This window comes from Melanostigma gelatinosum (genome assembly GCF_949748355.1).
Source record: "Melanostigma gelatinosum genome assembly, chromosome: 16".
Taxonomy (NCBI): Eukaryota; Metazoa; Chordata; class Actinopteri; order Perciformes; family Zoarcidae; genus Melanostigma; species Melanostigma gelatinosum.
In genome coordinates this window covers 20,983,306-20,997,063 of record NC_136649.1, presented here as the reverse complement: position 1 = coordinate 20,997,063, position 13,758 = coordinate 20,983,306, and the positions used below count along the sequence as shown (strand labels likewise).

General features: G+C 41.5%; 1 protein-coding gene across 1 annotated transcript in view; it reads right to left on the bottom strand.

Annotated features, from left to right (window-relative positions):
* Positions 1 to 13,758, bottom strand: part of sptbn5 (spectrin, beta, non-erythrocytic 5) — a gene marked incomplete at both ends in the record, with an annotated part of 47,420 nt that overhangs the window by 27,703 nt on the left and 5,959 nt on the right. The window contains 26 exons of the mRNA XM_079286176.1: positions 221 to 357; positions 1,076 to 1,165; positions 1,238 to 1,402; positions 1,477 to 1,647; positions 2,121 to 2,220; positions 2,308 to 2,447; positions 2,602 to 2,851; positions 2,934 to 3,145; positions 3,240 to 3,315; positions 4,042 to 4,293; positions 4,403 to 4,533; positions 5,910 to 6,062; positions 6,152 to 6,355; positions 6,855 to 6,991; positions 7,620 to 7,776; positions 7,859 to 8,065; positions 8,779 to 8,982; positions 9,608 to 9,761; positions 10,051 to 10,139; positions 10,243 to 10,362; positions 10,592 to 10,730; positions 10,952 to 11,172; positions 11,406 to 11,539; positions 11,732 to 11,816; positions 12,957 to 13,064; positions 13,152 to 13,238. Of these exons, the coding sequence (XP_079142302.1) occupies positions 221 to 357; positions 1,076 to 1,165; positions 1,238 to 1,402; positions 1,477 to 1,647; positions 2,121 to 2,220; positions 2,308 to 2,447; positions 2,602 to 2,851; positions 2,934 to 3,145; positions 3,240 to 3,315; positions 4,042 to 4,293; positions 4,403 to 4,533; positions 5,910 to 6,062; positions 6,152 to 6,355; positions 6,855 to 6,991; positions 7,620 to 7,776; positions 7,859 to 8,065; positions 8,779 to 8,982; positions 9,608 to 9,761; positions 10,051 to 10,139; positions 10,243 to 10,362; positions 10,592 to 10,730; positions 10,952 to 11,172; positions 11,406 to 11,539; positions 11,732 to 11,816; positions 12,957 to 13,064; positions 13,152 to 13,238 (3,923 nt within the window). The remainder of the gene's footprint in view (positions 1 to 220; positions 358 to 1,075; positions 1,166 to 1,237; positions 1,403 to 1,476; positions 1,648 to 2,120; positions 2,221 to 2,307; positions 2,448 to 2,601; positions 2,852 to 2,933; positions 3,146 to 3,239; positions 3,316 to 4,041; positions 4,294 to 4,402; positions 4,534 to 5,909; positions 6,063 to 6,151; positions 6,356 to 6,854; positions 6,992 to 7,619; positions 7,777 to 7,858; positions 8,066 to 8,778; positions 8,983 to 9,607; positions 9,762 to 10,050; positions 10,140 to 10,242; positions 10,363 to 10,591; positions 10,731 to 10,951; positions 11,173 to 11,405; positions 11,540 to 11,731; positions 11,817 to 12,956; positions 13,065 to 13,151; positions 13,239 to 13,758) is intronic.

The window sequence follows — 13,758 nt, the reverse complement described above, 5'->3', positions numbered from 1 at the left end:
GTTCAGTCAAAGTTTCACAGAATTAAATAAAAATAAATATTCAAATATTGAGGTTTTATTGGCTTTCAATGGGACACTTTAGTCCTTAAAGGTCTGAGAGTTCATTATAGGAGCTGAAACTCTTTGACCTGTTGGCGGCGCTAGAAGACAAGTAAAAAAAAGAAAAGGACCACCGAAGTCATTGGGGTTCATCCTCTGGGGACCGTGAAGGTGGACTCACAGAGTGAGGTAGGTGTCGGTCTCACGGAGGATCCTCTGGGAGTCGAAGTGATTGGAGGCGAGGTGTTTGGCCCGGCTGACGATGGAGTTGATCTTCTCCGCCAGCTCCTTGGCCTCCTGCTCCAGCTGCTGATGCTCCTTCACACAGAAACAGTTAAAACTTATGTATGCATGTTTATCGTTAACCATCAGAGTGTAAATAAAGTTTTACTGACTCAGTAGAACATGTGTTTCTAGTCTCTGATCTCTGATAATGTTTCATTGTAAACAACCAATCAGTGTTTAAACCAACAGGAGGAGAGCTAGTAACGTTAGCAGCACCGCTAACGGCTAACCAACGGAGGTTCACTTCAGTTACATGATGATGCCTTCAGGCTCTGCTCAGTGAAAATGAGTACTGGCTGAAGGTACATTATGACGTTATCATGATGTGTTCACATGTAATCTGTAAAATGTATGTTTGGTGATGAACTTGAATAAATCCAGTAGTTTGAAGGAGATGTTTTCATATGAATATAAAATAGATATTATCGATGAATTATGAGCTGTTTAACTTCCTAACACGAGCTCTAAGCACATTATTATAAGTCAGTAAAAATAATGACATAAAAATATAATCTTTTATTTCCTTATCTTTTGAATTGTGTGTTTTTAGGAAGAAAAAAACACCATAAATTACTATAACAAAGTAAAAGTACAACATTTAGTATTTTTGATGGTTTACTGTCAATTCAGTTGTCGGCAGTTATTTGTTTTGTTGAATGTTTTTTGGATGATAAATGTTTGAACTTTAAACTGAAGTAACTAAACTAGACCGGACCACTACGGAGCTCAGATAAAACGACCCCCCCCCCACCTTCAGAAGCTGTCGGCTGGAGCGGAGGTCGTGGCCTTTGGCAGCGTTGTTCAGCATCCACTGGATGGCCTCGATCTTCAGCTTGGCATCCTAAAGGGAAGGAAACAGGAATGAGCTTCTCTTTGAGCCTCCAGTAGTGAAGTCACTAGTTAAGTGTTCTACCTGCAGCAGCTCCATCAGCTGCTCCTGCTGCCCCGCCTGTCTCAGTTTGTCTCCTCTGTCGGCCATCTTGTCCTGGAGTCTCCTCCACCGGCTGCTGACCTGAGTGGACTTCCTGCCGATGCTCTGACTGCTGTAGTGCTCTTCGGCCAGCATCTCCTGCCCGAGCTGGACACGAACACGCATCATTTAATGCACAGTGTGAGACAGGCGTCAAATCATTGGACGAGGAACCAGTTTACCTGAACCAGTCGGTCCAGCCAGACCTGGTTGGCCTGCATCTCCTTCTCGGCCGCCTCGTGTCTCTTCAGCTTGGGGAGGACGTTGGTGGGGTCGCGGTACGACTCGTCCTCCGCCACCTTAAACTTCTCCTCCATCCACAGCAGCAGCTCGTCTGCGTCTCTCTGGAACTCCTGCAGACATTTTGACATGTATCTGTTCTTAGATCTTCGGTCAGAGTTTGCTATTTTAAATTATCTCTAAAAGGAAGACTTGTCAGTAAGAATCTCTCAACCATCCGGGGAAAAACTCCACAAACAGAATTGTTAATAAAACAAATAATGTATCATTTGGAAGTAAATAAATGTGTTGAAATGGAGTTAAAACTTGAGATGAACTTAGATATTTTAGAGTTTTATAGCAACAGAACTCTACTTTAACTCTCCCTTTAAGTTGCTGACGTCTTTAGAGGACAAAATTGTCATAAAACTGCCACAAAAATATGTATTTTAATATAATTTTCTACTTTGCCTCCTGAAATGTTTTAATCCTTTCTTTGGAACTCATGATGTATACATAAAGTGTATTAATGTTAAAGTTCTTCTCTACTGTGAGTATTCCACAGAGAAACAGAATATTAGAGCGGAGCTCTATGAAGAATAAATACCTGATATTTCTTGGAGTCCAGCAGCAGACTCCTCCTCCTCTCGCTGCTCTCCTTCAGCTTCCTGTTGGCCTCCTGGACGCTGCTGCTCCTCTCCTTGATGCTTCAAGACCAAAACACACGTCACAACAGTTCAGTCGGGACTCCAACGCTGCTGAGGAAATGTAGATCTTGACGTCGTGTCTCTTACCGTTTGGCAGCGTAGTGTCGTTGGTCGGTGAGCTCCCGGCTGCGTTCGGTGAACCGATCCACCCGTTGGTCCAGAGCCTTCAGGAGACCCTCCAGCTCGTCCTGTCGGCCCAGAAGACTGTGGACGCTGTCCACCGAGTCCTGAACCAGCAAACACACAGAATCATCAAAACACACATTGAATCATAACGGCCGATCGTTCTTGTCACATGATGCCACATTGTGAATTGAATTAACAGTAAACACATGAGAAAGACCCCGTGTCTTCATGGACCATGAAAACCCTGTCCCTCACCCCGACGTCTTTGACCCTCAGACGGGCTTCGTGTCCCGACAGCGCTGCCTCGATATGGTCTCCCTCCTGGTTCAGCCTCTGGAGCTCCACCCCCTGCTCCAAACGCTCCTTCCTACTGGCCCACAGCTCGTCGAGCTTGGACCAATCGGCTTTGAGTTTGTCCAGGGTTTGCTGGATGTCGACGCCTCCCGTCTTCCCGTTGGACGAGCCCTGCCGAAGAGATTTCCCCAACGTCTCCACCTCCTCCCACCTGATGAAACAACATGGTGGACGATTGTTAATTATTAACATTGAGCTTTTCTGTTGGGTGGGGGGGGGGGCGTCATCTTCACCTGCTCCTCTGCTCCTCCATCTCCAGCCGGAGCTCCCGGTGTTGCTCCAGCAGGGCGACGGCCGAGGCCACATCGGCGGCCGTCTCCTCCTGCAGGAGGTGCTCCTGCACCGAGCCGGTCCAGCGCTGCAGCTCCTTGGACTGCCGCTGGAAGCTCTGCAGGCCGCGGGCCTCCTCCAGGAGGCGCTGTCTGTCTGCAGCTTGACGCTTCAGCTGGTCCACAAACACAACAGCAGAAGTTGATTCCTTATAGCTCTCAGAGGATCTAATACAGTTCAGTATCTGTGATGATGAGTCAAACTCAAACCTGATCCAGCAGAGCCTCCAGACCCCGGACCTCCTCCACGATGGCTGCGCTCTCTGCTGGACTGCAGTCCTGCTTCCTGGAACACAAGAAACGCATATCGTGGGCTGGTGAAGCAGTTAAACATGAAACCAGCTGGATGATGTTCGGCTCTTTGAAACTTTCCTCCATTAAATGTTACTTTTAAAATCAGAACAGGAAACGGCTGTTATCACATTCACGGTTTACTATTTTAAATTATGTCTTAAATTAAGATCTGTCAGTTAGAATCTCTCGGCCATCAGGTGAAAAACTCCACAAACAGAATTGTTAATAAAACAAATTATGTATCATTTGGAAGTAAATGAACAGAGTTAAAACTTTAAACCTCTCTTTAAAAAAGTCTTTAGAGGACAAAAATATATATTTTAACATTATTGTCTACTTTTACCGAGTTAAATCCTTTCACCAACGGATCACAGTTACCAAATATTAGTTAACGTCGAGAATTGTAACCCTTTAAATGATAGTTTGAATATATGATGATCTTACATTTTTGTCTTGAAGGGTCGAACGTGTCTGTATTTTGGCTAAAGTTTATTATAGACTTATTATAGGAGCCGAGGTTCATCGCATTGACACAGCAAAAATGATGTAACAATTAAAACATATGAATATAAATTGAGGGATATTTAAGGTTTCATGAGACAAAAGGTGCTTTTTTAAATTTTATGATATCAAATCTTTGCATCAAACTTCTACAAAAGTGTAGAAGTGTTTTCGTTAAACCACTGAGGTTTCTGCAGCCTGGATCAGTAGCCCGTACATCTTGGCGACGCTCTTCAGGTAGGCGATCTTGGCCTCCAGGGTCTGGATGTCTCTGAGGATCTGGGTCTGGTTCTTGTCCTCGGCCATCAGGGTGAAGGAGCTGCAGCCCACTTCCACGACGACGAGGCCCGACAGCTGACCCTGCAGCTGAGCTTTGGCCTCCCGGCAGCTCAGCAGGAAGGACTGAACGTCCGCCGTGCTCAGCAGCTCGTGGCCCTTCTCGTCCTTCAGCCGCTGGATCCGATCCCACCTGCAGACGCCAGGGACCAGGGACCAGAGTCCAGGTTAGGACAGGTGGAACCGCATCAAAGATCATGAACCAATTGAGTACTAGTTAGTGTCACTTGAGATGTTTGTACCTGTTGGAAACTCTCCTCCGTCCGTCCAGAATCTCTCTCTGTTTGCTGTGTCGGCTCTTCACCAGCTCCTCCGCCATTCGGATGATGTCATCCAACTGGCCACGCCCACTCGCCAAATCAGTCAGGAAGTTCTAGAACAGGAAGTCAAATCTCAAATTTAAATATATTTTACTTTGAAAAAAACGGTCTATTTGACTTCACGTGGTTTGAATATTCTGAGATTTTTTAAAAACTGTTCATCAATATTTTATGTGACGTTATTTCAATTTCACTACAATATTCAAAAAGTTGTATTTAAGTTGCTCATAATCAATGACAACTAAACAAAAATGTAAGTCAAAAATTGAGATGCAAACAAATAATAAGAAAGAAATTGTACTAATTTAATAAATGAACCCTTCAAGTTAGCGACTGTGGCTAAGTGGAGAGCAGGGCCTTCAATCAGAGGATCGACAAGATATAAATCCTCCACATTCTCCAACGTCAACAAAACCAACAACACAACAAAATAACAAGAAAACATCCTTTGTTGATCAGATTGTATCTATTTTTAAAAGAGTTAACTCAAGCAGTCGGCATTACATCCTGTGAAGTAGTTAACATTAACCATCACAGTGTAAAGAAAGTTTTAACGTCAACCATCAGAGTGTAAATAAAGTTTTAACGTTAACCATCAGAGTGTAAATAAAGTTTTAACGTTAACCATTACAGTGTAAAGAAAGTTTTAACGTTAACATCACAGTGTAAATAAAGTTTTAACATTAACCATCAGAGTGTAAATAAAGTTTTACTGACTCAGTAGAACATGTGTTTCTCGTCTCTGATAATGTTTCATTGTAAACAACCAATCAGTGTTTAAACCAACAGGAGGAGAGCTAGTAACGTTAGCAGCACCGCTAACGGCTAACCAACGGAGGTTCACTTCAGTTACATGATGATGCCTTCAGGCTCTGCTCAGTGAACAGGAGTACTGGCTGAAGGTACATTATAACGTTATCATGATGTGTTCACATGTAATCTGTAAAATGTAGTTTTAGTGATAAACTTGAATAAATCCAGTAGTTTGAAGGAGATGTTTTCACGTCAATATAAAATAGATATTAGGGATGAATTATGAGCTGTTTAACTTCCTAACACGAGCTCTAAGCACATTATTATACATCAGTAAAAATAATGACAGTACAAATCCAATCTTTTATTTCCTTATCTTTTCAATTGTGTGTTTTTATGAAGGAAAAAACACTATAAACTACCATAACAAAGTAAAAGTACAATATTTAGTATTTTTAATGGTTTACTGACTTTAGAGCGGTTGAAATGCTTTTTGAGACGATGACGAAAAATAATATTCTGGATCCTGGTAGACCGGAAAGACCAAAAGTTATATCTGCTACTGTTTTTCAATTGTTCTGATCCGATCAGTGAGTTTTATGATCCGTAGCACCACTACTCTGATGTGTGAAGAAGTTTTATATCTTTTCAGAGAAACACTTTTAACAATCTTCACCTCATATTTAGCCTGAACGGTTCCCAGGTTGTCTGCGTCGGTGCTGAAGGAGTTCAGGACGTTCTCCTTGTCCTCCATCCACGACTCAAACTCCTGACAGCCGTTGTAGAACCGATGCAGACGCAGCGTCTCCTGCAGACTCCTCGTCTTCGTCTGCAAAACAAAACAAACCAGAAAATCTTGATTTCCTGCATCAATTTCCTCCAGACAAAACTCCATTTCCCAGGCTGCCCCTCTCTTACCGTGACCAGGAGGAACAGGGAGTTGTAGTCCCGGTCCAGCCCGGCCTGCGTGCTCTCCACCGTGTCTCTCTGGTACTGTGGGTCCGGCAGCCATGTTGTCTGGATCTCGGCCGTGCCGCGACGCATCGAGCGGCTGCGCCTCGGACGACTCGACTTCCTGCTCGGGCTCTCTGGCACGCCATTGGCCGAGGAGGTGGGAGGAGCCTGAGCAGAGGGAGGGAGAAAAATGACTTATTATTGATCTAAAATTACTCATGACACGACAATGACATCAAAACATTCGCCTGATAATGCTCCATTATGAACAACAAAATCTGTTTTGGAATCTACAGGAGGAAAGCAGGCTAGCTAGCTGTTAGCAGCACAGTCCTGCTTGGCTAAAAAAAAAATGAGCAAACAGCTAACTTACGGAGGTTGCATTGAGATACATTATGACGCATTAAAGCACTATTCAGTAAAAATGAGTGTTGGTCGAGAGCAGATTATAACGCCATCATGTATGTGTTCAAATGTAATCTTGTAAAATGTAGTTTTTTGGCGAGAAATTAATAATGAATCTGCAAAAAACAATATGCAAACGCTAACGGTAATAAAAGTAGTTTTGTTTTTACCGCAGTATCGACTACATTTTTAAAGCCTAGACTGATTCAAAAAGGTGTCTGATCATTGATGTAATTTCAATGTTATTGATTATTGACCGTACGGTGGCTGGCAGGAGGCTCAGGTAGGTTTTGGGGACGAGCTGCTGGTTTCCTCGGGCGTCTCTGGCCAGAACTCGGTCTCCGTCCGGCTCGGTGCTGACGACGGTTAGGATCTCGTTACGATCCCACGGAAACTGACCTGGAATCAGTTTAGTTCAAAGTACATTTAAAAAAGGAAAAGTTCAAATAAAAACAAAATACATTCTATGTAAGACTCACCTCCTGAGGCTCTTTCAGCTTGCACTGATATACTAATGCTCCGTTATCCTTCACGCCATTCCAGAGAAAAACTTACATCAACTGATTTAACTATTTTCTTTTTTAAATATCCACCACCTAAAGTTACTTTTCCAACCAGTTTTACAACATTATTAATCTATTATTGATCTATTCCAATTTAATATTAATAATAATGTCAATATATATTATGAATATATTTTGATTACTATAAATAATATTCATAACCAGAAAATACAACATACTTGATCAAATCAGATAAAAATAAGACAATATAGACCAGATATACATATATGCATAACTTAGATGGAAAATAAAACCAACTGAATAATAATAATAATAATATTATTATAAAAAACTCAAAAAGTAATTTGCAGTCCATCGTGAAAACTAATCCCAAGAAGGGAAATTAAACAAGAAATAAATTATTGACATGCACCTGGAAGTTTACTGACCAAACATCCTAACTAAAAAACTAACTAATGTCTAATGTTTATTTCCCATCATGCACTGCTGCAGACCTCCAGTACCTCTGCTATATCTGAAGCGGACCTTGGCCTTGATGTCATCACTCCCGGAGCCCCTCCCTCCCCTGGCGCTAGATGGCGGTGATGTCACCGCTTCTGGCGCCTCCTCGTCTCCGGAAGAGTCGCTGCATTGGATCATCTTACTCTGCTGAGGCTCCATCTACACAGGAAGTGAGTCAGCGCCATTTTTTAGAGCTCCTGTGGACCGATATGCCGAGTTTTGATTCGAGTCCGGTACTCACAGTCAGAGCCGTTAGCTGGGCGGCGCTCCTCGCCTGCTCCGTCAGTCTCTTGATCTCCGAGGCGTAGGCCGCCATCTCCCTCTCCACCCGCAGGTGGCGCTGCAGCAACGCCGCTGTGCTCGACTCGTCCTTCCCATGATCCTCGCTGGTCAGCAGCGGTTTCCTGTCGCCCAGCCAGGAGTCGGCCTCCGCCACATCCGCAAAGTACTGAACGGTGGAAAAAGGAGGTCTGAGGATCTGGTCCTCCTAAACCACAACCACGCTCAACAACTGTAACTAGGATTGTGGTTTATGGGGACACGGCAGGAGGCTCAAAAGAACATGACCACGAATCCTGATTGGATGGTCAAAACACCTCATTGTGACATCTACACGATATTTATATACATTTTATAATTAATAGGTGAAATATTGTGAAAACAAAGAAATGAAAACAAAAGAATAAGAAATAAATTCTCAATGACCCGAAGGAAGCTCTGACTGCTTTTGGCTTTCATATTATATTATAGGATTGATAGATACAATTCAATTTTATTTGAGATAAAATAGATAACAAATAACACGGTAAAAAATATTAAATATCAACATTCACAATATATACAATAAAATAGAATGATATTAAATTAACTAACTGAACAATAGTGCAAAGATTTAACCAAACAAACAATATAACGGTTCCACAAGGCCTTAAGAATAAGGCTTTTGTTTGTATTTCTTCCCAAAGAAGACATGCTAATCAATAGCCTAGCTACAAGGCTAGCTACTTTATTCATCACACTGGAGGAAACGAATAAACTCGAGGCTTCAAAACGTCAGTCCACAAACCGATGTGTGACATCACGATGACTTTGTCCAATGACAGACAGATAAAACAAACTTTAATGTATATTAAAATGGATAGATGGCGTTTCATTGGTCACCTGCTTGATGGTGGCGGCGGCCTGCAGTCTGTCGCGGCGTCCCGTCACCTCGTCGGTCAGGCGGCTCCACTGCTTCTTCAGGGTTCGGATCCACTTCTGGACAGCTCGCTGGTCCGGCGGACTCTGTTTGGACAGCAGGTCCTGACCGCGACCCAGAACCCCCCGGTACAGAGTCTCCTGGGCCTGGAGCTCCGCCTCCAACGCCTGACAAGGAAGTAATTCAGATTAATGACACAAAAATGCAACAAATCAATATGACTTTTAGTTTATTTGTAAAGACGAAATCTTACATGTCATCATTTATTTAAATCCTTAATTGTTGTGGTAAATAAAACTCATTTAGACGTTGCAATGGGCCACTAAAGGCAAATAAATGAAGTAAATAAATACAAATACACTTGACATATCAAGCCAAAAAAAAAATCTTTTTATTTTTTTATCTATAAAATATGCTCTATAAATAAACTTTTATTTTGTAATTTACCAAAGTAATTCAGATCAAAGGCATTACAATAACATTATGTGGAGTTTTTATTCAATGTAAAATCAAGAAAAGTTCTCTTAAAGTTTTGTTTAAGTATTTAAGAATCAAACGCATGAAAAATAAACTGTGAACAAGAAGAAACTTTAACTGAAGAAATGAAATAAGTTTAATGAGCATGAACATTTTAATTGTTGTTATTACTATTATATTTGTTCCCCCTGATGTCGTGTGTGTGCGTGTGTGTGTGTGTGTGTGTGTGTGTGTGTGTGTGTGTGTGTGTGTGTGTGTGTGTGTGTGTGTGTGTATATGTGTGTGTGTGTGTGTGTGTGTGTGTGTGTGTGCTACCTTGTGTTTGTGTTGACTCAGCTGGATGTGGTTCAGGTCTCGTCCTAGTCCGGCGGTCTGGAGCCTCAGCCAGCGTTCATAGAGCCAGAACTCAACCTCCTCGCAGTCAGAGAAGAACTCAAACAGCCTCAACTGAGCCTCCAGCTGTCTCCTCCTGGTGGGGGGGAACCAAGAGAGGAGCGCAGGAACCAAGAGAGGAGAGGAGGAAAACAAGAGAGGAGGAAACAAGAGAGGAGGAAACAAGAGAAGTGAGGAGAAGAGGAAACAAGAGTGGAGAGGAAAAGCCATAAGAGAAGGAGACAAGATGAGAGGGTAGGAGGAGACGAGAGAGGAGAGAAAGAAACAAGAGAGGAGAGGTGAGGAGTGATATATATTCATATATTAATGTATTTAGTAAATGGTCTGTTTCTTAATTATTATCCATAAAGTGAACAGAAGTAAACCTGCTGCTGCTGAGAGAAACCAGAGATCTGTACTGAGAGTCCAGAGCTCTCACTCTGCTCTGAATGTGAGGAACGTCTGTCTGCTTCATCTGAGAGGAAGAAACACGAGGACCTCCTTTAAAAACACCTGATGGGATGCTGATATATTAACATAATTAATATGGTGATATATTAACATAATCAACATCTTACCTTCATCGTTGTGATGGTTTCTCCATGAGCTGAGATCTGAGCTTCCAGGAGGTCTTGTTTCTGAAGGAGAGACTCCGCCTCCGCCAGCTGTTTACCCAGTTCAGAGGAACTGGCCTGGGACTGGGAGACGGGGGAGAGATGGAAAAACATGTTTCTTCAGATAATCACCAAAACTACAGCGTTTATTAGAGACAGAAGCTGTAAAAACTCTCACAATCGTCATATTTTCCTCTTTCCAACGGTCCTTGAACACATTATGTGTGACGAACACTTCAGTCAGAAAAATGACTCCATGCATTTATTTTATTAACAATTATTGTTATCGTTATTAGTGTCAGTGTGAACACACCTGTAGTTCTTTCAACTCCTGGGCGACGAGCTCGATGGCTCGGAGGACGCTGAGGTTTTCAACTACGTTTCCCAGCAGCCCCCTCTGCTCTTGGAGCTGCTGCAGTAGGTCCTTCCATCGATGGCTAATGTTCTCCTCTCTTACACAAAACACAAATATATATATTATACATATATATATATATATATATATATATATATATATATATATATATATATAATAATATATATTATATATATATATATATATATATAATAATATATATTATATATATATATATGCCACATGAGAGGAGAGGTGAGGAGTGATATATAGTTTGAGTCCCGCTTTACACCGCAGGATATAATATTAAAACCTCACCTCCTGATGATCTGCTCCTTGCTGTGGTAGTTTCCTCTCTCCACGCTCTCCGCCATGTCTCTCAGGGCGGTGAAGCGCGGCTCTCTGGCCAGAGCGTCGGTGGCCAGAGCCTCCAGACGCCGTCCGGCCGCCTGAGCCTCCTCCAGGGAGGACAGACCTCGGATGTCCTGTCTCCGGATGAGACGCAGCGTGTCCTCCAGGTAGCCCTCCCTCAGCGCTGCCTGGGACACCACAACAACAATAACTATGTGAGAAGATGAGCACACATCCAGCTAACGTTGCTTCAACATTTAATGAATGTTGGGGTAAAAAGAAACAACAGTGCAAGTTCACTTTAGTCACAAATGTTCGAAGAATCTAAGAGAAAGAAAATCTTAATATATTAACCAACAAAGTCATTCGATTTTGGGATGTTTTTAATTGCAAGAGGAAGTCTTTTATTTTCTAAGGTTACCTTCCTCTCAAACTTCTGGGCGAGCTGCTCCAGGTTCTCCAGACGGAGCAGCGCCTCCTGCAGAGCTCTCTCTCTCTCGTGTTCCGCTCTCTCCAGAAGAACCCAACTCTTCTCTATGTCACTCAGGGTTTTACCTTCACACACACACACACACACACACACCGCAATGAGAGAAGTTGTGGTGTTACACAAGACAATCTAATTTGTCCATAAGCACAAAAAAAACTTTGTTTCTATTTGATTATCTTAAGCATATAAACACAATGTGTCTACGTATCAATTTGCGTGTGTGTGTCTGTCTCTGTGTGTGTGTGTGTGTGTCATACCCTCTGGAGGATTGTAAGCCCATTGGTTGTTGGCTGCCAGCTGAGTCTTCAGACTGAACAGATGAGCTTCGATCGCCCCGCGCTCCTAAAATGAATGTATAGAGAAAAAATAAATCACTCCTTGAGCTCCGCATTTACTTTGTTTCCTAAATAAGTGATGTTGCTGTAGAAATGGCAAAATCAGTCTCACTCATCTTTGTCTCAATGGTATATGTATTATTTATTGGTATTCAGCGCTCTCACATTATAGTGTAATATTTAGTAAGAAGCATTTAAAATGAAATTACACTCCAGTCTGATTATTGTGTATTTATCTTAAGAATTCTGAATTATTACATTTACTAGTAGAATTTGATTCCAAATATAAATCCCAAAGAACGTCTAAACTTTCTAAACTCACCAATTTAAATCTGCTTTTAACCTGTACAGTTAGTTATGTATGTTTTTGTGTTGTTTCTTAATGTTATGTCGTCTATTTTGTTTGTATTGTAATTGCTTCTATCGTGTCAGTTTTTTACCACGTAAAGTGCCTTTGAGTATACCCTTTAAAGCGCCATACAAATAACATATATTATTATTATTATTATTATAATTAAATTCAATATTGATTTAAATGAGCGATCTACGATTTCTCCTAGAGTTCTTTGTTTTTCTCTCTACCTGCAAGCGTCAGAAAGAAAAAAGGAAACCAGAGTTTGTATGTCGTCGCCATCTTTTTTTTTTTTTGCAACCAGTGAACAGGAAGTGACCATATTAGGACTGAGGAGGCGTGACGTGGAAAAGACGTACTTTTTTTCCACGTCACTCCTCCTCAGTCCTAATATGGTCACTTCCTGTTCAGTGGTTGCAAAAAACAAGATGGCGATGACGAAATCGCCGAACTGGAGGCTTCAAAACATCAGTCCACAAACCAATGGGTGACGTCACCACCACTATGTCCACTTCTTATAAATATTCTATGAGTCTAACAATGGCAAAGAAGTCAAATCCAATTGTGGACTTGAAGAATCATGACACACATTTACATCGTAAAGCTTACTATGTACTTCATTATGTCATCGATAATCATCACAATACAAAGTATTCATTCGATTTTGAGAAAGAAAAACAGTTTTGGAGGCTGAAAAAAAATAATAAAATGAAATATTTTTTAACAACAAAAAGGAGTGTAGACACTGAAGAAGAGATCTGAGCTGAATGCTGAGTACAAGAAGGTGAGTCTCACCTGATATTTGGGAGGTTTCTCCACCGTCCTGAAGGTCTTGAACCACATCAGGAGCTTCTGCATCTCCCTCACTGAGTTTGGGAATCGTCTGTCGTTCAGCTGCAGAACCTTCAGTCAGTCAGACAACAAGCAACACGTTAAGTTCAGCATTGAGTCCTCACATCCAGATGTCAACACTAACGTTGTTGTTGTTACCTTGGTCTTGATCCACCGAAGCAGATCTGAGACCAGCCTCTCGTACTGGACCTTCATGTCATCCAGCTCCATCAGCATCCCGACGATCTGAGGACAGAGAGGACAGATCCTGAATCATTCTGACGTCTCATTGTCACACATAAATTAAACATTTAAACTTTATTCAAATAGAGCTGCAACTAAAGAAGTCTGTTCGTTATCAATTAAACTGTCAGTTAACTAATATAATGCAGAAAATGTCAATAAATGTTGAAGAAATAACTAACACAACATCCTAAAGCTCAAAGTGACGACTTCAAGTTGCTTGTTTTGTCCAACAAACAGTAAAAAATAAAAATATTTCCTAAAATGTTTCCTATCGCACAAGAAACGAAAAGCAGTAAATCTGAACAATTCAGAGCTTGGAAACCAGTTTGTCACTTTCGCTTGAAAATGGCCAAAATGTATAGATAATTATTTCGTAAAATAATTTCGTAAAATTAACCGGTCTGTAGAAATGTGTTGAAAAATGTTTTAAAAGTTTGTTTTAAAAATAAAATAAAATAAATAATAATAATGAACAATACAAATTGTCAATATTTATGTTTTTGAAATATGGAATCACCCA